At 36.3% G+C, this 24,502-nt stretch overlaps 1 protein-coding gene across 3 annotated transcripts in view; it reads left to right on the top strand.

Moving 5' to 3' along the window:
- The window catches only part of PLOD2 (procollagen-lysine,2-oxoglutarate 5-dioxygenase 2), a 90,297-nt gene that overhangs the window by 41,816 nt on the left and 23,979 nt on the right, over positions 1-24,502 (top strand). For all 3 annotated transcript variants that reach the window (XM_019024662.4, XM_019024661.4, XM_055383684.2), the window contains exons 4-7: positions 9,517-9,680; positions 13,323-13,435; positions 15,631-15,694; positions 17,110-17,207. In XM_019024662.4, coding sequence (XP_018880207.1) covers positions 9,517-9,680; positions 13,323-13,435; positions 15,631-15,694; positions 17,110-17,207 — 439 coding nt within the window. The remainder of the gene's footprint in view (positions 1-9,516; positions 9,681-13,322; positions 13,436-15,630; positions 15,695-17,109; positions 17,208-24,502) is intronic.

Here is a 24,502-nt window from a genome sequence, read left to right as displayed (position 1 = left end):
AGTAGACATTACTATTCTGTAGGTTGCCTGTTCACTCTGATGGTAGTTTCTTTTGCTGTGCAGAAGCTCTTTAGCTTAATTAGATCCCATTTGTCAATTTTGGCTTTTGTTGACATTACTTTTGGTGTTTTAGACATGAAGTCCTTGCCCATGCCTATGTCCTGAATGGTATTGCCTAGGTTTTCTTCTAGGGCTTTTATGGTTTCAGGTCTAACATTTAAGTCTTTAATCCATCCTGAATTAATTTTTGTATAAGGTGTAAGGAAGGGATCAAGTTTCAGCTTTCTACATATGGGTAGCCAGTTTTCCCAGCACCATACAGAATGGGAGAAAATTTTTGCAATCTACTTATCTGACAAAGGGCTAATATCCAGAATCTACAATGAACTCAAACAGATTTACAAGAAAAAAACAAACAAGGCCATCAAAAAGTGTGTGAAGGATGTGAACAGACACTTCTCAAAAGAAGACATTTATGCAGCCAAAAGACACATGAAAAAATGCTCATCATCACTGGCCATCAGAGAAATGCAAATCAAAACCACAATGAGATACCATCTCACACCAGTTAGAATGGCAGTCATTAAAAAGTCAGGAAACAACAGGTGCTGGAGAGGATGTGGAGAAATAGGAACACTTTTACACTGTTGATGGGACTGTAAACTAGTTCAACCATTGTGGAAGTCAGTGTGGCGATTCCTCAGGGATCTAGAACTAGAAATACCATTTGACCCAGCCATCCCGTTACTGGGTATATACCCAAAGGATTATAAATCATGCTGCTATAAAGACACATGCACACGTATGTTTATTGCGGCACTATTCACAATAGCAAAGACTTGGAACCAACCCAAATGTCCAACAATGATAGACTGGATTAAGAAAATGTGGCACATATACACCATGGAATACTATGCAGCCATAAAAAATGATGAGTTCCTGTCCTTTGTGGGGACATGGATGAAGCTGGAAACCATCATTCTCAGCAAACTATCACAAGGACAAAAAACCAAACACCGCATGTTCTCACTCATAGGTGGGAATTGAACAATGAGATCACATGGACACAGGAAGGGGAACATCACACACCGCGGCCTGTTGTGGAGTTGGGGAACGGTGGGGGGATAGCATTAGGAGATATACCTAATGTTAAATGACAAGTTACTGGGTGCAGCACACCAACATGGCACATGTATACATATATAACTAACCTGCACGTTGTGCACATGTACCCTAAAACTTAAGGTATAATAAAAAAAAAAGAGGCAAAAGTAGATATTACTAGTTATAAAACTATTGTAATAATCAGTTCTCGTGCTGCTACAAATTCCTGAGACTGCATAATTTATAAAGAAAAGAGGTTTAATTGGCTCACAATTTCACAGGCTGTACAGGAAACGTGATGCTGGCCAGCTGCTTGGCTTGTGGAGAGGCCTCAGGAAACTTAGGATCATGGCAGAAGGCAAAGGAGGAATGAAGGTCTCACATGATTGGAGCAGGAGGAAGTGAGGGGATGTGCTACATGCTTTTAAACAATCAGATCTCATGAGAACTCTATAATGAGAACATCACTAGGGGGATGGTGCTAAACCATTAGAAACTGCCCTCATGATCCAATCACCTCCCACCCAACCCCACCTCCAGCACTGAGGGTTACATTTCAACATGAGATGTGGGTGGGGACGTAGATTCAAATTATATCAACTATGGTCTGAGATGATGTAATGCCATTAAAGATGATGAATTAACATAAACACTAATGAGACAACATGGCAAGAGCTAACATTTTTGTGAAATTCATACTTTAGTCTTGAGTTAAGAATAAAGATCATAGTCAGCTTTACTATTGAGACGGGTAACTTAATGTATTCTGGTTAAACAGAAGAAAAAAGACCACGCAAAGTTACAAATACAAGTGAGACATTAGAAAGCCTGTGTTACTAAGAAAGAAGAACCTTTTTAATGTAAATGTATTTTGTGTAATATTTCCCTCTCCTAATTAAAATATCCACTCTTTTTTGCCATCTTCTTATAATTTTATAATAAAATCAAATTGTCATGAGTTATTAGTTACTACTTCCTTTCTTTTATTTTCTGTGTCTTATTTGTTTTTGTTATTGATTGCTCATTTTAAGTCCCCATGAATTTTCCCCTCTAACTTAGGAAAGTCTTTTTACATATTTTTTCTCAATTTGAAAATATAAAGACACAAATTGTTTGCAGATGAAAATAAGAGTAATATTTTTATGCATTAGTATAAATAAGAAAGTTGTAAATTATGAAATGAAAATAGATATTAATATAATGAAGTCCCAGTGCCGTACACACTTAAAAATTTTCAAAAGATACATAACACTTGCATCTGTAAAATTTTCCTGTTATATTTTACACAAAAAATTAAGTTCTGCTTGTGGTTACCTATTTTGCAAGATGAAGTATGGTAAGTCAAGTGTTAGCCATAGTGTCCTGGGAATTTTTCTACAGCATTTGTTATTTTTTTTACACTTAGAAAAAGAATACCAAGTTCATTAAAATAGCTCTGTAGAATAAATACTGAGTATGTTTTGGTTTAAAATTACCATGGATTTCAAACAACCATATTAGTCAGCTTAAACTTGCCACATGTACATTTTCACTTTGGCTCTGAGGCAGATTCTCCTTGTAGAGTTACTACATGTGAGTCAGAAATGATTTTACATCCTCAAGCTTCCTTTTGGGTTTTAGGAAGAACTTTTCTTTACCATCACTCTCGCATCACCATCCCCCACCTCCGGCCCCCTATCTAACATTTGTCCTTGTGGACAACTGGTATAGTGAGGGACCTATTTTTTTCTCATGAGAAGAAGGACACTGTAATATACCTAAAGCCTGCTTGAGGTTGAGTTTGTTGATTTAGATGATACTTTAGGACCCAGCTTGACAGAAAAGATAATAAAATTTTAATGGAAGACACAGTGTCTTCCAGGCACTGTTAGTGTTTGGGATATATCACGGAAACAAACAGAGAAAATTTCTGACATCTCCTGTGAGAACAGCCAGCTAACTGAAAACATGGGTGCCCACTCAGCCAAGTTGTTGTCTAAGAAGAGTCATTAACATTTTCTCCATCATTACCTACCATGACTATCCTGTGGAAAAAACCTAGGGGTCATGAGAAAGTAACCAGGAGGGTAAAGAGGGATGAGCAATTGAAGCCACATAAGAAATTTTTTTTACCCTTCTTATTTTTTAAAAACAACACCCTTTTTAAAAAGTTTATACAGAGTGATGAATCTAGTTGAAAATTGTAATCTAGGGCCTGGGAGAATGAATTAAACTGTTTGTAAATGGTTTGAAATATGATGCCCATTCTGTAACACAATTCCTAAACTCTTAATTAAGGTTAGCTCTGGTAAAGGGCCAGAATTCAGGATATATTCATTTTAATAAAGCAAGACATTCTTATTTTTTATGTGGTATTTTTAAGGACAACTCAACTTTTATGGAAGCATAGGTCACTAACATATGAAAATATACACAGATTTATATACTTAGTGGTTTAGATGAGCCTTTTAAGAAACACAGCTTTGTTAGGGCATAATTTATATAACATGCCATAAACATTTGTAAGTGTAAAATTCAATGAATTTAATTAAATTTACAGAGTCGTGCAGTCATCCCCATTATTCAATTTTAGAATGTTTCCAATACCCCATAATTATCCCGTATGCCATTTAGACATGCTAAAAAGCCTGAATTAATTTAGAAACAATTTTGTCGCATTCATTCCATGGAATATGTATTCTAAACTTACTTTTGGATGAACGTTTAAAATTAGAAACTGGCTTTTTATAATCTGTGGGGTAAGATTTACTATATTTAATTCAGATAAAAATAAATATTTGGCAAGGTTTTGGGTTATTCTCAGAACAAAAGGAAAACTGAAGATATCCATATATGAGTGAGACCATCTGATACTGCCTTTTTGTGCATGGCTTATATCATTAACCTAATAACCTCCAGTTCTAACCATTTTGTTGTTGCAAATAACAGGATTTCCTTCTTTTTTATGGGTGAATAATATTCCATTATGTATGTACTCCATATTTCCTTTATCCATTCATCTGTTGATACATACTTAGATTTGTTCCATATATTTACTATTATAAGTAGTGTTGCAGTAAACATGGAAGTATAGGTATCCTGTTGATATACTTATTTTCTTTCCAACAGCACAACAAAAATATCCCCCATGATCAAGTGGGATTTATCCCAGGAATGCCAGGATGGTTCAATATTTATCTGTTAAAATTGTATTCATTTTATGCCAACTAACTCCCTTTCCCTCCCTCCAAAATTTATAAAATAATTTTAATCATTTTATTGTGATTTTATCATAATCTGTTGTGCAAAGTCAACTGGGTATGTGGGTGTTTTTAACTGTGTGTGTGCGTGTGTGTGTGTGTGTGTGTGTGTGTGTGTGTGTCTGTGTCTGTGTGTTTTGAGGGTGGGTGGTTAAGAGTGGATCCATAGTATTGGTTTGTGATGTTAATTATCTCTGGAAATATAGACATATACTTCAGGTGAAGGTATGATGAAAGAATTATCAGGTGTGAAGCTACTTCTGTGCTGCTAATAGTTTGGATGATTATAATTTTTTGCTGAAGTTTATGCCAATAATGATAAAGGATTGGGGCTAAATGACAAGGTTAGGGAACACTTCTGTGGCTTTCTTTTTTGGCTATATGGGAGCTTTTGCTTCTTGTTGAGACTCAAGATGATGGATTCTGTGGCTTATACCACTGCCTGTTTTTGTAAAAAGTTTTATTGAAATGCAGCTGTGCTCATTTGTTTACATATTGTCTGTGGTGGCTTTTGCAACACAGTGACAGAGTTCAGTCACTGTGACAGACAATATGGTCATCAAGACCTAAAATATTTTCTGTAAAAGGCCAGAGAGTAAATATTTACTGACTCCCGCTTTAGGCCATAGTTGAGAACCATTGATACAGTCTGGGAACTGGCACAGAATCATTTTTAAAATAGTTTGTCAGACAGTCTTATTTATGAGTGAGGAAGAGATGGGTAATGTGGAGGTCTCTAGGGTTTTAAAATTAATCTAGCCTTGTGCCTTCTAGTGGGAGTGGAGAGGATTTGAATGCAAAATAAATTAAGTAGACGGAAACGATAGGATTAAGGAAAAGATTCCATGACATAGGCCATGGAAAGAGAGGAGTGAAGGGTGAATGAAAGATTTTCAACCTAGGTGACTATGTGGTTGATGGTGTCACAGAAGTAGGGAACACAGAAGGACAAAAAGGAAAAACATTTAGAAAATCTCAATCATCTATTGAGATAGAACACTGACATTTCTGGCAGGGGACTCAGTATGACCACATCAGGTAGAATCTTACAGTTTTTTCAGGACCCAGGCATACTTACCACAGTTATATGTGGAAAATTTTATTTTCTTCACATGTAGATGGACTCAATTTCTGTGAGAATAGTTTTATGACCTGTGTATCAGGGGAACCACCCCCAATATTTCAACGTAGGTTCTTTCCTATTTCCCTAAGTGTTGGCCGGTCTGAGAAAGAAAGGGAAAGAGTACAAAAGAGAGAAATTTTAAAGCTGGGTGTCCGGGGGAGACATCACATGTTGGCAGGTTCCGTGATGCCCCCCAAGCCGCAAAACCAGCAAGTTTTTATTAGTGATTTTCAAAGGGGAGGCAGTGTACGAATAGGGTGTGTGTCACAGAGATCACATGCTTCATAAGGCAATAAAATATCACAAGGCAAATGGGGGCAAAGCGAGATCACAGGACCGGGGCGAAATTAAAATTGCTAATGAAATTTCGGGTACGCATTGTCATTGATAACGTCTTATCAGGAGACAGGGTTTGAGAGCAGACAACTGGTCTGACTAAAATTTACTAGGCAGGAATTTCCTCGTCCTAATAGGCCTGGGAGTGCTACCGGAGACTGGGGCTTATTTCATCCCTTATCTGCAACCGTGTAAGACAGACATTCCTAGAGCGGCCATTTTAGAGACCTACCCCTAGGAAAGCATTTTCTTTCTCAGGGCTGTTCCTTACTGAGAAAAAGAATTCAGCGATATTTCTGCTATTCGCTTCTGTAAGAAGAGAAATATGGCTCTGTTCCGCCCGGCTCTCAGGCAGTCAGACCTGATGGTTATCTCCCTTGTTCCCTGAACATCGCTGTTATCCTGTTCTTTTTTCAAGGTGCCCAGATTTCATATTGTTTAAACACACATGATTTACTAACGATTTGCACAGTTAATGCAATCATCACAGGGTCCTAAGGCTACGCACATCCTCAGCTTATGAAGATGACGGGATTAAGAGATTAAAGTAAAGACAGGCATAGGAAATCATGAGTATTGATTAGGGAAGTGATAAATGTCCATGAAATCTTCACAATTTATGTTCAGAGATTGCAGTAAAGACAGGCATAAGAAATTATAAAAGTATTAATTTGGGGAACTAATAAATGTCCATGAAATCTTCACAATTTATGTTCTTCTGCCATGGCTTCAGCCGGTCCCTCCGTTCGGGGTCCCTGACTTCCCGCAACACCTGTGTGCATTTTTTTAAATTTGACAATTTTGACTTTTTACAGCCAAAATAAATTTAAGTAGGAAACCTTCCTTGCCCTTTGAGAAGTTTTAAGTAAGTTCAAATAACTTTTCTAAAGTATTTAAACACAGAAATAGCAGTGCTACTAGAATGAGATAGGAAAGGTTTCAGCAACGTGAAATTTTTCTTCAAAGGCAATTATGTGATAACTTTTGTCTTGACTTTTTGCTTTAAAATAATTGTGTTTTGTTATAAAGATAATACAGGCTTATAAAACGCTAAATTATAAAAGTTGCCATAACTCCTTTTCAAACAACTGACATTTATTAATAGTTTGAGCTATACTATTTATCCTATATAATCTGTATCCATCATTAGGGTTTCAAAGACAAAAAATATTCACTCACATTCCAAAAGTGCATTTATAACTTTTTTTAATTTTTAAATTTGATTATTATTTTACTTCAAGTTCTGGGATATATGTGCAGAACGTGCAGGTTTGTTACATAGGTATACATGTGCCATGGTGGTTTGCTGCACCTATTACCCCATCATCTAGAGTTTTTTTTTTTTTTTTTTGAGACCAAGTCTCACTCTGTCACCAGGCTGGAGTGCAGTGGCATGATCTCAGCTCACTGCAACCTCCACCTCTCGGGTTCAAGCAATTCTCCTGCCTTAGCCTCCCAAGTAGCTGGGATTACAGGCGCACATCACCACGCACAGCTAATTTTTGTATTTTTAGTAGAGATGGGTTTTCACTATGTTGGCCAGGATGGTCTTGATCTCTTGACCTCATGATCCGCCCGCCTTGACCTCCCAAAGTGCTGGGATTGCAGGTGTGAGCCACTGTGCCCGGCCTCATCTAGGTTTTAAGCCCTGCATGAATTAGGTATTTGTCCTAATGCTCTCCCTCTCCTTGCCCCCCCGCCCACCGACAAACTCCACTGTGTGATGTTCCCCTCTCTGTGTCCATGTATTCTCATTGTTCAGCTCCCACTTATGAGTGAGAACACGTGGTTTTTGGTTTTCTGTTTCTGTGCTAGTTTGCTGAGAATTATGGGATTCCGCCTTCATCCATGTCCCTGCAAAGGACATGAACTCATTCTTTTTATGGCTGAATAGTATTCCATGTTGTATATGTGTCACATTTTCTTTTTCCAGTTTATCATTGATGGGCATTTGGGTTGGTTCCAAGTCTTTGCTATTGTAAATAATGCTGCAGTAAACATATGTGTGCATGTAACTTTATAGAAGAATGATTTGTAATTGTTTGGGTTTATACCCAGCAATGGGATTTCTGGGTCAAATGGCATTTCTGATTCTAGATCCTTGAGGAATTGCCACACTGTATGCATGCTGCTACCTGCAAAATTTCAGACTCAGTTTAGTCAGAGTCTCCAATCGTAAGATGCTCTGACATCACAAGCTATTTTTCCCCATCTCCAGGCAATGCACAAAGGGTCTGTTTATCACTCGCGTGGTAGTCGCTCTTTCAGAGATTTTGGTTTATTTGCCTCACTTCTCATGGCCCAATTACCCATAAAACTGGTCTTATTTCCCAGTCTTCATTATTAAAAAAAATTATCAACAACTTATAGTCTTGAGGAAAATACCACCGTTAAATCAGGTTGAGGAAATCAGTTGTACTTAGCAGAAAAAGTACAGTGTTATATTTTGTAATGTCAGATTAATCAGTTTTTTTTTAATAAACAGGGCAAAGTTTGAGGTTTCAGTCAGAAAAATTTTATTGTAACTTAAAGTTCAGTTTCAAAAGTACAAGTATTTGGCTAAAAATAAAATTTTTTAACATACACATTTGTAAAAACTTTGAAGTGAGTTTTCCTCTGTCTCTCCCTTCACTGTAGTCCCTTTCATGTTAATTTTTAACTTTGTTCAGTGTTTACAGTGTGCCAGGAGTTATTTTTAATTTTTTTAAATTATAACTTGAGGATATAGATACTACTTTTCCCTCCATTTTATACTTTACACTTAAGTGTAAAGAGGTTAAGTGACTTGTCCTAAGGTTATTCTCATATCAAGTGGCAGAGGTGGGATTAGAAACCCACCTGGCAGACTTCAAATTGTATGCTGTGAGTGACTTTACAGTTATGCTGTTAGCTACCTGGGATGGCAAGTCATTAATTTATCATCATTGGAAACCTTTGGTCTTAAGGTGCACTGATGTAAAAAAATGCAAAATAATTTGTGATTGTAATGAATAAAGAACTTATTGCAGAGTAGAAACATTTTAGATAGTGGCTGTTATACTTCACATTTTGTTAAGTCATTGTGATTCTGTGAATGAACCATGAGGAAGAAAGTCATCAGAAAAATCAATGAAATTATAGATATTAAATTATAGTGTCAGTTTTTAGAAAAATTTTCTCCCAAGTGTATTGAGCTTTAAAAACCTGCAGTTGTCTGAACGCACTTATTTTAAGATTCCATGCTAAACAGTCATTCAGATATTAAACTACATTGATGACATTTAGCAGTTAAACACATTTTGTCAAAAATAATTCTTCAGAAACTAATGGACTGGTACAAATTTACTTGAAATATTAGGCAGTTATGGCAACTTCCGTAAATGATTCTATCTGTATTATAAAGTTATACAACAAGTAACTGCATTTCTAACATTTCAATACTGTTTTAGAATTTCAATTTGGGAATAAGTGATTATTGAAAAAAAAATTAAGGCTAACACTAAAAAAGCTGACTTTTATTTGGACTTCATTTGCTAATGTAAACTAATAATTCAATACAATTCATATAATTTTAAGTTGAGAGAAATTTTGTTTGGTGTTCTGTGTGAATAGTTGGCACAGGTATTAATCTTGCATTGTATTCTTGATTCTGACTTTTGTTAGAGAACTTTTCATGGTTTATGTGCCTAGATTCTGACAAGTGTATTTTAAAACACATTTTTCCTCATTGAACAGCTTTGATGTCATATTTGCTGGTGGTCCAGAAGAAGTTCTAAAAAAATTCCAAAAGGCAAACCACAAAGTGGTCTTTGCAGCAGATGGAATTTTGTGGCCAGATAAAAGACTAGCAGACAAGTATCCTGTTGTGCACATTGGGAAACGCTATCTGAATTCAGGAGGTGAGTTAGATACTGGAAGAAAAGTTTAATGCAAGTTATAAAGACTAATGAAACAACCATTTTTGTAGATGTAGTAACTTTAGATATGAAGTTTTAAATAACCCTTATTTTATTATTAGTATACTGACAAAGCATTTTCCCATGTATTATGTGAATTGGTGTTCCTAAAAACACTAGTTAATATAAATATTATAATTTCCAAATTATAAGTGAGGAAACTCATGTTTTTCAAATTTAAGTGACTTCTAGAGATATTCTGTTGTTAAAAGAAGAAAAGTATGGATCCAGTTCCTTTAATTATGACACATTGAGAATTTTCTTGCTCTAGGATAACAAGTTTAGTAAGCTTCCTTACTTGAAAAAAAATTATTCTCAGTCCGCAATCAAGTATCTTTTAAGAATAGGTATTACTTAATATTATCTGATTTTAAACATTATGGGATTAAATAAATGATTTGTCTTGAACCCAGTAGTGAAAAATATCTAACATTGAGTGACTGGGTATACTTAAAATATTGCATTAGCTGTGCTACCACGGATTAAAGGAACGAATTACCACATTCCTCAGTCCAGCCTTTAGAAAATTAAATAAAATTTGACTTTGGACATTATGATGGCTACAAATTTATTTTTACTAGTTTGAGATTAATGTAAACATAGGGACAAAAGACATAACCAAATAGGATGAAGGACATGTTAGAGAAACAAATTGGGTACAAATTGCAAACCACATTGGAAAAATGGATTTTGGGGGTGATCTGCGTGTATATAACCAGTACTATCCAGGCTAGTTAAAATAAGTGCTTCTTCAGGTAGGAGCATATCTGGGTTCTAGGCTTTGCTTAGCCACTAGGAAGTGATTTAGTTTCTTGGTAATGCCTCAATTTCAGCTCTTTGCACCTGCACTTCATTTTATCAACGTATTCCCACAGTTGTACCTTGGAACTTTGATAGCTCATATAGATTTTGTACTTTTGAAACCTTAAATTCCAATTTGCACTGCCTGGCTTGAAATCTCTTTTCCTCTTCGTCTCAATATTTCTACAGATAATGCTTTCTGGGATCTCTTGACCATTTTCTTTTCTCCAAATCTATCTACCACCTTTGGATTTAACTTCCATATTCAAGTGAGAACCCAAGGTTTATCATATTGGTTACTCTGTGCTTCTTGCCTTAGCAGTCTTTCTCTGTTGGATTTCCAGTTTGTGAACCGTCAAAGCCTGTCCCTAATACGGCTACCCACCTTCACTTCTCTGCTTGAGCATTCGGCTCATGGATGGGTGCTGCTTTCACATCATGGCCTCCATACTGTCAAGACCTCAGTAACATATGGCTAATCTTGCAACTTATTCTAAGTCCTCCATTGTTTAAAACCAATTTTTTAAAGGAAGTATGTAGCTATGGGACTCTGAGACATGTTTTATTTTATACTTGTTGAAATTTTTCTGAAGATGACTTGCATAGTGAAATCTCGTAAATTTATTTCAAATAGTGATGTATGTACTCAGGTGGTTAGGTTTCAGACAGACTCACAGTGCTTTGGAAGCAGCAAGAAATTAGCAAGCAAGTGCAGTTGTAAGTCAGTTTAATTAAGGAAAAGGTGTTTTAAGTGGGAAAGTAATCATAAAAGGACATCGAAGCATCATCCTTATGCTTTCTGTAGTCAAAATAATTAGAGAAGGGCAGAAAATATAAATATGTTTAATAAAAGTTTGAATAATTTCATAGATCACATATTTACAGTTATTTAAGGGACGTGAGTTGTTTGTGGGCATACTATTTAGTTTTTAAAAATAGTTTTTGGCCAGGCATGGTGTCTCAAACCTGTAATCCCAGCACTTTGGGAGGCCTAGACAGGAAGGTGACTTGAGCCCAGGAGTTAAGGCCAGGCTGTGCAACGTAGGGAAATCCCATTTCTACTAAAATTTTTTTTTTAATTATCTGGGCATGGTGGCACATGGCTGTGGTCCTAGCTCCTTTGGAGACTGAGGTGAGGAGATTGTTTGAGCCCAGGAGGTCGAGGCTGCAGTGAGCCATGAGTGCACCATTACACTCTAGCCTGGGTGGCAGAGTGAGAGCCCCATCTCCAAAAACAACAACAAAAAGAGTTTTTAATAGAAAAATATAAATCACATAAAATATGTAATGTGAAAATAGATTTTTTTTTCATTTATTGAGGACATTTGGGGTCTGTAAAATAAGGAAACAATTTTTGAAGAACAGTAATATAAACCATTGGAAAATGTTGAGTGTCTCTGTGTGGTACATTTTTCATCATAGAAAATTGGCCATGAGATTTAAAAAATGTATTGTCTCCTCCCTAGAATTTTTTTATTTGATGCCGGGCATGGTGCTCATGCCTGTAATCTCAGCACTTTGGGAGGCTGAGGCGGGCAGATCACCTGAGGTCAGGAGTTCGAGACCAGTCTGACCAACATGGTGAAACCCCATCTCTACTAAAAATACAAAAATTAGCCGGGCATGGTGATGGGTGCCTGTAATCCCAACTACTTGAGAGGCTGAGGCAGGAGGTGGAAGGCGGAGGGGAACTCGGGAGGCAGAGGTTGCAGTGAGCCAAGATTGTGCCTTTGCACTCCAGCCTGGGTGACAGAGCGAGACTCTGTCTCCAAAAAAAAAAAAAAAAAAATATATATATATATATATATGGCAAGAACCAAAAAATGAGCAACCATTGATTGGTTTTGGTCATGTTTTCATTTTGTCTTTTTTCTCCAGTAACAGTAATTTCCCTGGACCTATTTTTTTAATTCTTTTAAGAAAATTTTAATTTTGACAGTTAAAAAATGGATTTTTCTTCAACTCACAGGAGTAACATTGGTTCCTTTTTAAAAGTATTGAATGTCAATGAAACATAGCAGCTTGGCTGCGTTTCCATAATTCAGAGGAAGATTCAGACAGGAAAAATGATTCCGTTTGTGTCTTTAATAGACAAATGTTATTGGCGGTCTTAATGCTTATGCTTTAAGGCCAAGGAGAACAATCCAATTTTAGACTTCCTTTTTCCAGACTATGACACAAAAAACCTAGCCAGAAAATGGTTTAGCAGGCACAATAATGACTGGCCAAAGTAATGGAAACATTTCCAAAATGTCTTAGATATAAAATTTCTTTGGGATGTTTGCAGTTAGTGACAAATCCAGCGTTCCTTTGATTGCATTAGCATCTCTGGCACTGACAGTAAAAACCACTGTAGTAGAGATTTTATTCTGTAAGAAAGAGTGAGTTCTCCACAGAGAATCCAAGAAGAGCTTTTTAGAAGGTCAGAGAAAAGATTCTTGTCTCAGTCTATTCTTTTCCTAGTAAATCTGTTTCCCTTAGGAGCCTTGGAAAACATTAGTTCTCCCTCTTCTGTCAATTACTTTTGGAGACACATTTATTTAAAAAGAGTTTGGTTATTTTCTGTTTTGCAGTTGGTAGCAAACACTCTATTGGAGTTTATATATAAAACAAGGGGCACTCAATAATTCATATTTCTTTCATGGTGAGCTGTGAAATTCCAACCTAAGAATTAGGCTTCATGACTTCACAACTCTGTTTAACTTTAAGGTCAGTGAAATTAACATGACACCAGTTTTGGTCTTTGAATCCTAAATTATCTACTTTCTCTCTGCTGTGTTGCAGGATTTATTGGCTATGCTCCGTATGTCAACCGTATAGTTCAACAATGGAATCTCCAGGATAATGATGATGATCAGCTTTTTTACACTAAAATTTACATTGATCCACTGAAAAGGGTGTGTAACAGCTGCAATTTTTTTGTTTTATTGATTTGGTTGTTTTGTGTGTTATATTGTGTTAATGTGGAGTGGTCAGAAACAAAGGTTTTATGATAGTATGGCAAATGGTAAACTGAATTTCAAAATGTTGAAAACATATTTTTAATAGGTGAGATTGGTTTATGTCACCTGGCTGGATATCAGCACTAGCTTAGTGTGTCTTTATGGCTTCTCTTTTGTGGCCAAGTTGGCAAACTTGCCAGACTTGGTTGGATCAGGCAGAAGGAAAGAAGAACTATGTAATACAGTGCTATATGTATTGAAACACATATTGAAATGACTTGATACTAAAATGAAATGGCAGCCCTCACACCACTGTCATGGCCCTACCTCCACTGCATACTCACTTAGGCTGCCTTAAAATAACAGAATAGGTTACATTATCAAAACTTCTGAGCTTGGAGATTTAAAGAGACAATAATGAAATCCTAAAGGTTCTAGAGAATGTCTTCTTTCATATTCTTGAATAAATAGCTGTCATTTATTAACATAGAGCATTAGAAATGTGTATTCTTGTATTCACTCCATCTTGGCAGTTATAATTGTTTTCTCAAAAGCTACACCAAAGCCATTTGATACCAGAGTGAACTTTTGCAGTTTAAAAAAATGCAGTGTATTCTCATTTGTAGTCTTTAGCCTTGCAAAGCCCTTTGTACCTCTCTGAGCTTCTTTGATCCTAGATAGGCTAGAGGCTAGACTCTGTATCCACACTTTATCAGTAGAGAAACTGAGACCACATAGTCAGTGACATTGTAGGGACTGGATCCTTCGTTCCCTGAAAACCAAAATCTGGACTTTTTTTCTGTTTCATATGATGATAACATAGACTTTATGTGTTTAATTGGCTACAATTGTAAAAGAACACATTTTCTGGTATTTTGAAATGACATGTGAATAAAGCCACTCAAAAGACAGTTTTTAATTTGAAAATTACCTGTGATACCCTTGAGGACAGAGACCTTCCTCTGAGATTTGGAGCCTGGAGATTATGGGTGTTGAGAAAACATTGAAGCCAAAAGCCCTGGTCATTGTTCAAGTGTTTGGTGGCCCAGAGTGGATAGAGCCTGTAAGGATGGGTGTGATCCTTTTTAGGAGACTTTATACCCAATTTGTGGATTTCAAATATTTGAGAATATGGAGCCTGAAGATTCGAAGAGATGATAATGAAATCCCTAAGAGGTTAGAGCCTGAGGATCCACGGGACTGTGCTATAGACACAGGCTTTTGTCTTTTATTCATAAGAATACTTAAACTGTAATAAATAAAGCAACTCAAAATAGCAGTGGTCTAAATAAGAAAGATGTTTTATTTAAGTTTTTTTTTTTCCTTCTGTCACATTGAAAGTAATTAAGAAGTAGGGAGCACAAGGCTGTTAGGGAGGCTTTATGCTGTCAAGAGGGATAGCTCTTTTGTTGCTCTACCATTGGTCCATAGCTCCCAGTTTTAATCTTACTTCCTTGTCCAAAATTGCTACTTGAGTTTCAGTCGTTGCATTCATATTCTGGGCAGCTAAGAGAGGCACGGTAGTAAAAACAGGCCATCTCAGTTTCATCACTCTCTTTAAGTTGCCTTTCTAGAAGTCTTACCAAATAGTTTCTGGTACTTTGATCAGAACATATGTATGTGCCCACTCATAATACCCAAAGGAAAATCTGTTTTTTTATTTTAAGCAGATATATGCTTCTGAAATCTGAGTTCCCTTATTGGGGAGTTGAGGGAATGTTGGGTACAATAGGCAGTCTTCCATAGGCCCTAGAGAGAATATTCCTGAAATTGATGTGAGTGAAACTCTGGAGTACAGTAAAGCAAGATTTTCTAATTTGAGAATACTTTTATCATATTTACCAATATAAGTTGATATTTAATAAATTTACTGTATATATTGGATACAGATATAAAAGTTACTTGTGTGTTTGTAGTTGCTGTCATTAGGAAACAAGATTTTCTTTAAGTGTATTTTGCAATGAGTTGCAACTATCGCAGTTTCTACCTTTTAGCTAAATACTTTAGTCATCTAAATATTTTGATTAGACACTTAAGATATAAGAATATTAAACTTTAAATTCCCTCAAAGAACAAACTATATTAATATGATAGGAATGTTTGCTGTTTTTGTTGTCATTTTCAATATCATTTCTATTCTTATGTTTTAGGAAGCTATTAACATCACATTGGATCACAAATGCAAAATTTTCCAGACCTTAAATGGAGCTGTAGGTATGCTTCCTAAATACCAGATTGCTTAAGTATACAAATAAACACCTGTGTTTTCAACTATCTTTCCTTTGTTATGTCCATTTGGGGGCTGTGACTAAGGTCGACAGTGTAAATATTGTAATTATTGTAACTTAACAAAAATACTAGACTTGAACTTAACATCAGTACATTAAATTAAAATCATTTCCTATGACTAGTGTGAAAAAGATAAGCTTCTGGCTTTAGTTAACTTAAAATTTAGTGTCTCACCATTTGGGAACTTTAGATAAGTTTATAAATTAATTACACTTTATTATTACACATTTTCTAGTGAAATTCTTTGTATTACGAATTACCCAGAGTATTAGAGTAGATCCTTTTGACCCAGCTGAAAGATAACTGGTGACAACTAGACAGGTAGACTGGGGAAGAGTGTGCGTGTGTGTGTGTGTGTGTGTGTGTACACGCTCATGTGGATATGCATATGTGCCTGTGTATTATAGATACATATATCTTGATAAAACACATTAAAACTAATCAATACAGTAAAATTTAAAATATAATTTATTAACACATAAATACTTTAAAATATACATATAAAAATTGAGAATATATTGCAATTCAATCAATACTTCAAGTCAGTCCATTTAGTAAAAAGATTCTTAAAATCTAGTCAGGCATGGTGGTGCGTGCCTATAGTCCCAGCTATATGAGAGGCTGAGGATTGATTTGATCCCAGGAGTTCGAGGCTGCAATGACCTGTGATTGTGTCCTTGCACTCCAGCCTGGGCCAGAAAGTGAGACCCAGTCTCTAAAAAAAAAAAAAAATTCCCACAATGCAAAATGTTTAGTTTGGAATGCTCAGGAAATTTTAAGAAGATGGCTCTGCTCCCCTCTGACTTGAGTTTTATCTTGCTTAATGTGCTAAGTCTGATTTTTAAGAACTGGAAATATTATCATTGGTAGTCAATTGTAGAACCCTTGCTTATGCCAGACAATATTCTACTCACCATGCATATATTGTTATTATCTTCATAATAACCCTAAAAGACAGACGTGGATACCATTTGATAGATGACTAAACTGAGTTACTAATTTAACTTGGCAAGAATAACATTACTATGAAGGGGCAAAGGCAGGATTGCAAGATGAATTATTCTGACAGACAGCTCACTGGCTTAGCACCTCAATCACTTTACTGGTGCCAGGTTGGAGTGAGTTTGGTATCTGTATCTGTTGTCACTGTCATCCTTCATTTTGGGTATCTGCTGGCTTGGAGTAGATGAAGTTACTAGAAGTGTTGTAGCACTTGGAATATTACATCCATGAGAAATTTTGTAATGATGATACACACACATACACACACAGACACACGAATACAGACACACACACATGTATTTTAAATTACTAAAGCCTATTTTCTCTTTTTAACCCAGATGAAGTTGTTTTAAAATTTGAAAATGGCAAAGCCAGAGCTAAGAATACATTTTATGAAACATTACCAGTGGCAATTAATGGAAATGGACCCACCAAGGTAAGTAACAGTTACTTTTATTTGGCTATTTCTTGGAGATAGACTATGGACTGATATGTGGAATGTCATCTATTTTATTTTTAAAAATTTCTTTCAAAGACTTTATTTTGGTGCTAAAATAAAGACTTCACCTTTTACACAGTATATCATCTGGTTTTATACTAATTAATTAATCAAACTGATTTTTCCTCAGCAGAGTGGTAGCCTTTTATTTTATTTATAGCACATTTGGTGTTTTATTAAATAATAACTAACTTGGGAGTGAGCCACATTTCTCTCATACTGGGTATCCTTTCTCATTAGGAATTGCTCGGGACATTAAGAGATCATTTGTTTCACCTGACTTGCCGTTTTCTAAGTTAACAACACTGTTAAGATTGGGGTATTACAATATGGCCAGAAAGCTTCCTCTTTCTCTTATTTCATTAACTACAGTTAATGAAAGTGACATAATTTGACCAATAAAATTTTGGATGCCTTTCTGTTTCAAATGTATATAATTGAGCTTGCTAAAAATGTTATTGACTGCAAAATTTATAGATGAAAAGTTTGTTTTGCTTGGGTCCAATCAAGCTGGAACATAAATTGCATTGAAAAAATATAGTAATACTGTGCTTACAACAACCTTCTGACATGCTGAAATGCCTGGTTTAAGTACCTAGAAAAGGGATTAACAGATTTTTGTTGTGGGAAGAAAATACTGGGGGATGTGGGCTTCTGTTCCAGAGGAGTGAGTGATCTGAATTCCAGGAAAAGCTATGTGAATGGAAAGAAATGCAAGGAAAACCCATGCTGGCAACTTCTGCTCCATCAAACTGAAAGAAGTAGATTCCCGTCTCTTCTAGTTAATCTTTCCCCTTTGGTTTTCATCCCATTCCAGCCTTCCTACAAAGCAATCTCTATCTTGTGCCCTCCTTCAGTCTCGATAATCAGTTTCCCCAGCTCTGTCATCTCCTCATTAGCATTTTAAAGGCCAGTAAGTCTCCTCCATCTTACAAACGAAACCAAACCAAGCCAGCACAAGGGAGAACATCCTCTTCAATCCACACTGCCTTCCAGGCTGCACCTGGCTTTTCTCCTCCCCTTCACAGCCAAACTTTCTTAAAATATAGATTAACTCGCTGTCACTACTCCACCTCTTCCCATCACAGTAAGAAATGCTTCTGTTAAGGTCCGTTATGAAATCTTTGTTGAGTAGTGGACATTGTTCAGCCCTTATTTTTATTTCACCTAAAGACAGCATCTGACAATTTGTTGATCTCGTTTGGTCCTACTTGAATGCTCCTTCCCTTTGCTTCCACGATGCTCTGCTGCTTTGTCTGTTTATTTTCTGGGCTTTCCTCTTCAATCTCTATTGTTCTTCAAAATATTTATTTTTAAAATTTTACAGCTCAGTTTGTGTGCATGTAGTGACCCTCATCCTTACTGTTTTAGTAAATGTTCACAGGGGCCTGTCTGAGGCCTCTTCCTTTTCTTTTCCATATACATTGTTGGGTAATTTGAGTCATTTCCTCATCAATGAATTCTCTCAATGCTGGTGGTTTTCAAATCCTTGCTCTAACTCCTGTGTCTTTCTTAAGCTCCAGGTCAGAATACTCAAGTGGTAGATTTCTGTGTTACATATACCCAGAGATTAAGACTTGCAGCATTACCTCCCCTTATAACCCAGTGGTTAACCAGAACCTGGGTTTTGTTTTGGCTCTAGGCACTTCCCACTCCAAAAGCCCTCTGTTCTAACTCCTGTGCATGCTGGTTTTATCTGATTTTCTCAGTGGCCATAGCAACTTTCTTAGTTCAGGCCACCTGCAACCTCCTTCTAGTAGCAATCACACCCCCAGCAGCCTGGAACTAGAGTATTCTGCCAAAGCAGAAACCCTGTCACTCTACTCACCTATATAATGATTTTCTGTGAACTTAGGTATGAAGTTGAAAATCCTCAACTTGTCTTACAAGCCTCTTTATGTTGCTCCTGCTTTAGTGGCCACCAGTCTACCACCCCATTCACTCTCGCACTCCCAACCGTACACATGCACACCCTCTTCACATTCAATTTCTTCTCCTTTCTCCCTCTCCGCTCAGCAATACTACATTACTTTCAACTTTGCAGAAGTTTCATGTTGCTGTGTCTGCAAGTCTTCTGTACATACATGCTTTTTATATATCCTGGAATCCTCTCCTCCTAATTCCCACCTGCTGCATCTCTACCTGCTAAGTCCTTCTTATCTTTTAGGTGTCAGTGTAGTCTTTACTTTTCGGGTCTCTTGTATGCTTTTGTAATATCTGGAGCTACTTCTGTTACAGTATGTATCACACACTGGACAGGAATGGTATTTGCCTGTTTTCTGGTCTCTCTTACTAGGCCTTTGGTCTAGGAATTACAGAAATCTTATCTGTCTTGTTTACTTTTGTTTCCCTAGGGTCCAGCACATGTGTAGCGAATACTACGCTTTCAACAAATCTTAATTGAATGTTAGAGTCAATAATCTAATGACCTAGCATTATTCTTGGGAGTGGTAAGGCAGATTATTTTCTGGCAGGGCAAAAGCATTATCAAATTACTATTGGTTGGCTGGGCATGGTGGCTCACACCTGTAATCCCAGCACTTTGCAAGGCTTAGGTGGGTGGATCACTTGAGGGCAGGAGTTCAAGACCAGCCTGACCAACATGGTGAAACCCCGTCTCTACTAAAAATACAAAATTAGCCGGGGGTGGTGGCACATGCCTTTAATCCCAGCTACTGTAGAGGGCTGAGGCAGGAGAATCGCGTCAACCCGGGAGACAGAGGTTGCAGTGAGCCAAGATCACGCCATTACTCTCCGGCCTGGGCAACAAGAGCAAAACTCTGTCTCAAAAAAAAAATTGGTCACTATAACTTTCCCTAGGCAAATTTAATAGATGAATCCCTTTACTATGTGTGTGTAGTCACTGTTTTAGCTGTGTGTGATACTGTCAGTGCCAGTTAGTCAAGAGCTGGTAGAACCCCACTTTTCCCATAACTACATAGTGTTCTGTTCCTCCTTGGTAATATAATATTTTAATCAAATTTAGGCCAGTGCGGTGGTTCACACCTCATGTCACGTTAGGAGGCTGAGGCAGGCAGATCACTTGAGGCCAGGAGTTCGAGACTGGCCAGCATGGTGAAACCCTGTCTCTACTAAAAATACAAAGAGAAAAAAAAAAGAAAAAAAATTAGGCAGCTGCTTGTAATCTCAGCTACTTGGCAGGCTGAGGCACGAGAATCGCTTAAACCTGGGAGGCAGAGGTTGCAGTCGGCCAAGATCGGGCCATTGCACTCCAGCCTGGGCAACAAGCGAGATTGTGTCTCAAAAATTTAAATGTCTTTGAGGAGTGATTTTGGTCCTGAGAATTTAGTGATTATGGATAAGGCCTTATGTTCAGTGATTTCAACGTGATCACCAATTCCTTCCAAATTTCCAGGATGATGCTGACTGGAGCTTTAAAAAGTGACTAAAGGACATATCACAAGAAAAGGAGCACTAATCCTTAATCATTTAGAAAGACCTAGGTGTGCTAAGAAATATTAAGTCTTCTTGGAAACATTTTCAGTTTGCGCTATCACTGTTTCTGGCATTTCAAGCTATGTGATGCTCCTATTATGTTTTCTCTGATATGATCGTATCTAGTTCATTTTGTTATTCTATTAGACAATAAAATATGAAGTTTTATTATAGATATTATATTTGGTATAATACAAAAACTTGAGAAAATTTGAATATGTAAATATTTAACACTAGTACTTTATAATATTAGGTTAAAGTTAAATAAATTCAAATGAGTATGTCACATATTCTTCTTATCCAGGCTGATGGAGAAAGAAAGCTGATTATTACAAACATTTTTTAACCTTTATAAAAGGTGGAAGGATTTTTTGGTATGATTTTTTGTAAGTTAGTTTTACTTATTATTTTGTTTAGTAATGGATGTTTATAATGATAGTGGTTTTGAGCCATAATATTGAACTAAACATTTAAGCAATTTTTTCATTAAAAATATATATAATCTATAAGTGGTGAAGTGATTATAGTATGTTGATGATACTAAAGTATAAAAAATGAGCTTATTTCCTACTTTCTCCAAATTTTATGCCATTGGAAAAAATATTAACAATTTTAAGTAATTTTGAAAATCATTTATACTGCCCTCCCATATGGTTTTAATTTATAGCTGTTTTCAGTTTTTATGTCTCCTCAGTATATATCTGTGAACATTTATATTTTCCTTTGTTTTCATAGTAGTATATAAACAATTTTGTGTTTCTTAATTAACGTTTTATTTAAAACATATTTAGGTATTTTAAATAATTATTTTCATACTTGGTCTGTATAAATCTAATATGAATCAATTTTTAGATAGAAACTGGTTTCTAATTTGAAGGTTTACTTTTTCTTGAAACCCATTTATTGTTAGTAATGTATAAGATGCATATTTTAATGTTCAGCCTTTTCTTTTAAATATCAAACAATATACATCTTAATTATGAATTTGGTAGCTTTTTAAAATTTTACTTTAAGTTCGTGGATACATGTGCTGAACGTGCAGGTTTGTTGTACATAGGTATGCATGTGCTGTGGTGGTTTGCTGCACCTGTCAATCCGTCATCTAGGTTTTTAACTCTGCATGCATTATGTATTTGTCCTAATGCCCTCCCTCCCCTTTCCCTCCACCCCTCAACAGGCCCCAGTGTGTGATGTTCCCCTCCCTGTGTCCACGAGTTCTCATTGTTCAGCTCCCACTTATGAGTGAGAACATGCAGTGTTTGTTTCCCGTTTCTGTGTTAGTTTGGTGAGGATGATGGTTTCCAGCTTCATCCTTGTCCCTGCAAAGGACATGAACTCATTCTTTTTCATGGCTGCATAGTATTTCATGGTGTATATATGCCACATTTTCTTTATCCAGTCTATCACTGATGGGCATTTGGGTTGTTTCCAAGTCTTTGCTATTGTAAATAGTGCTGCAGTAAACATACATGTGCATATGTCTTTATAGTAGAATGACTTACAATCCTTTGGATATATACCCTGTAATGAGATTACTGGGTCAAATGGTATTTCTGGTTCTAGATCCTTGAGGAATCACTACACTGTCTTCCACAATGGTTGAAATAATTTACACTCCCACCAGCAGCGTAAAAGCGTTCCTATTTCTCCGTATCCTCACCAGCATCCGTTATTTCCAGACTTTAGTGATTGCCATTCTAACTGGCATGAGATGGTATCTCATTGTGGTTTTGATTTGCATTTCTCTGATGACCAGTGATGATGAGCTCTTTTTCATATGTTTGTTGGCCACATAAATGTCTTCTTTTGAGAAGTATCTGTTCATATCCTTCGACCACTTTTTGATGGAGTGGTTTGTTTTTTTTCTTGTAAATTTGTTTAAGTTCCTTGTAGATTCTGGATATTGGATGGATAGATAGCAAAATTTTTTTCCCATTCTGTAGGTTGCCTGTTCACTCTGATGATGGTTTCTTTTGCAGAGCAGAAGTTCTTTAGTTTAATTAGATCCCATTTGCCAATTTTGGCTTTTGTTGCAATTGCTTCTGGTGTTTTAGTCATGAAGTCTTTGCCCATGCCTATGTCCTGAATGATATTGCCTAGGTTTTCATGTAGGGTTTTTATAGTTTTAGGTTTATAAGGTGTAAGGAAGAGGTCCAGTTTCTGTTTTCTGCATATGGCTAGCCAGTTTTCCCAGCACTACTTATTAAATAGGGAATCCTTCCCCCATTGCTTGTTTTTGTCAGGTTTGTCGAAGATCAGATGGTTGTAGATGTGTGGTGTTATTTCTGAGGCCTCTGTTCTGTTCCATTGGTCTATATATCTGTATTGTTACCAGTACCTTGCTGTTTTGGTTACTCTAGCCTTGTAGTATAGTTTGAAGTCAGGTAGCATGATGCCTCCAGCTTTGTTCTTTTTACTTAGGATTGTCTTGGCTATACGGGCTCTTTTTTGGTTCCATATGAAATTTAAAGTAGTTTTTTCTAGTTTTGTGAATAAAGTCAATGGTAGCTTGATGGGAATAGCATTGAATCTATAAATTACTTTGGACAGTTTGGCCATTTTCACGATATTATGAGCATGGAATGTTTTTCCATTCGTTTGTGTTCTCTCTTATTTCCTTGAGCAGTGGTTTGTAATTCTCCTTGAAGAGATCCTTCACGTCCCTTGTACGTTGTATTCCTAGGTATTTTATTTTCTTTGTAGCAGTTGTGAATGGAAGTTCACTCATAATTTGGCTCTCTGTCTATTATTGGTATATAGAAATGCTTGCAATTTTTGCACATTGATTACAAAAGATAAACAGGGGAAGAGCTAATCACCTGATCTACACATGAACATAACTCATTTCTGAAACTAATTTGATTTGTAATAAAAATAGAGATGTGAATTTTGTGCATAAAAACTGTAGTACTTGGGTCACTGTGACCTTGAATAATTGGATATAATTTTTAAAAGGAAGAAAGAGGAAAGGATTTGGGCGGAAAAGTTTCTCTGTCAATGAAAATGACATCATACTTGGAAACATTTTGATATTGTGAAAGAAGAATCAGGAAAATACTATCACCTAGTAGTAGCCCAGGAGTGCCCAGAGCAGCCTAACTGCATAAACAGCCTTCTGCACCGTCTAGAGCTGCCAGCAAAAATGTCTCTAGTTTTCATGAGGAAAACAGATGTAAATGGGGGGTGATGATGGTGGATAACCTCTGCCTGTGTGGTGAGAGGTCCAAAAGAGGGAAGTTTCTAGTCAAAAGTAATGTTTCTAAAATATCTTAGTTATCTAGGAAACAAATTGAGATAAAAAGCAGAGGGTAGGAGAGTGACAAGTTTAATTCCGAAAACTAAAAGTGCTGTCTTTTATGCTCTAACATTTTAAAACTAGTGATCATTTTAATATTCATATAGGGATTCTAGTGGACTGATCAATAACTCATGAAATAAATTTTACATTTTTAATAAGATTTCTGAGATGGTGGAAATACCAGTCTTTATATATAATGGAGATTTTAGACATTGCCAAATATTTGGGAAATTTTTTCTGTCTTTTAAAAAAACTTTTTCTCAGGATATTTTAAATAAAACTATGCTTTTCACCCTTGCATATTCTTTATCTTTTTAAGAAATAATGCTAAATAGGGGATACATTTCCACATAGATATTTTTCCTTCAAAACCATATTTTTTAGAACACAAATGATTAACGTTTGCCTTTGTCATTTGACAACAGTAAAATATTTATTTCTGTTTTTTATTATCAAGACACATTAAAATGACCACATC

The sequence above is a fragment of the Gorilla gorilla genome, chromosome 2, assembly GCF_029281585.2.
Source record: "Gorilla gorilla gorilla isolate KB3781 chromosome 2, NHGRI_mGorGor1-v2.1_pri, whole genome shotgun sequence".
Taxonomy (NCBI): domain Eukaryota; kingdom Metazoa; phylum Chordata; class Mammalia; order Primates; family Hominidae; genus Gorilla; species Gorilla gorilla.
The sequence above is the reverse complement of the archived record's forward strand: the minus strand, read 5'-3'. Positions and strand labels throughout refer to the sequence as shown.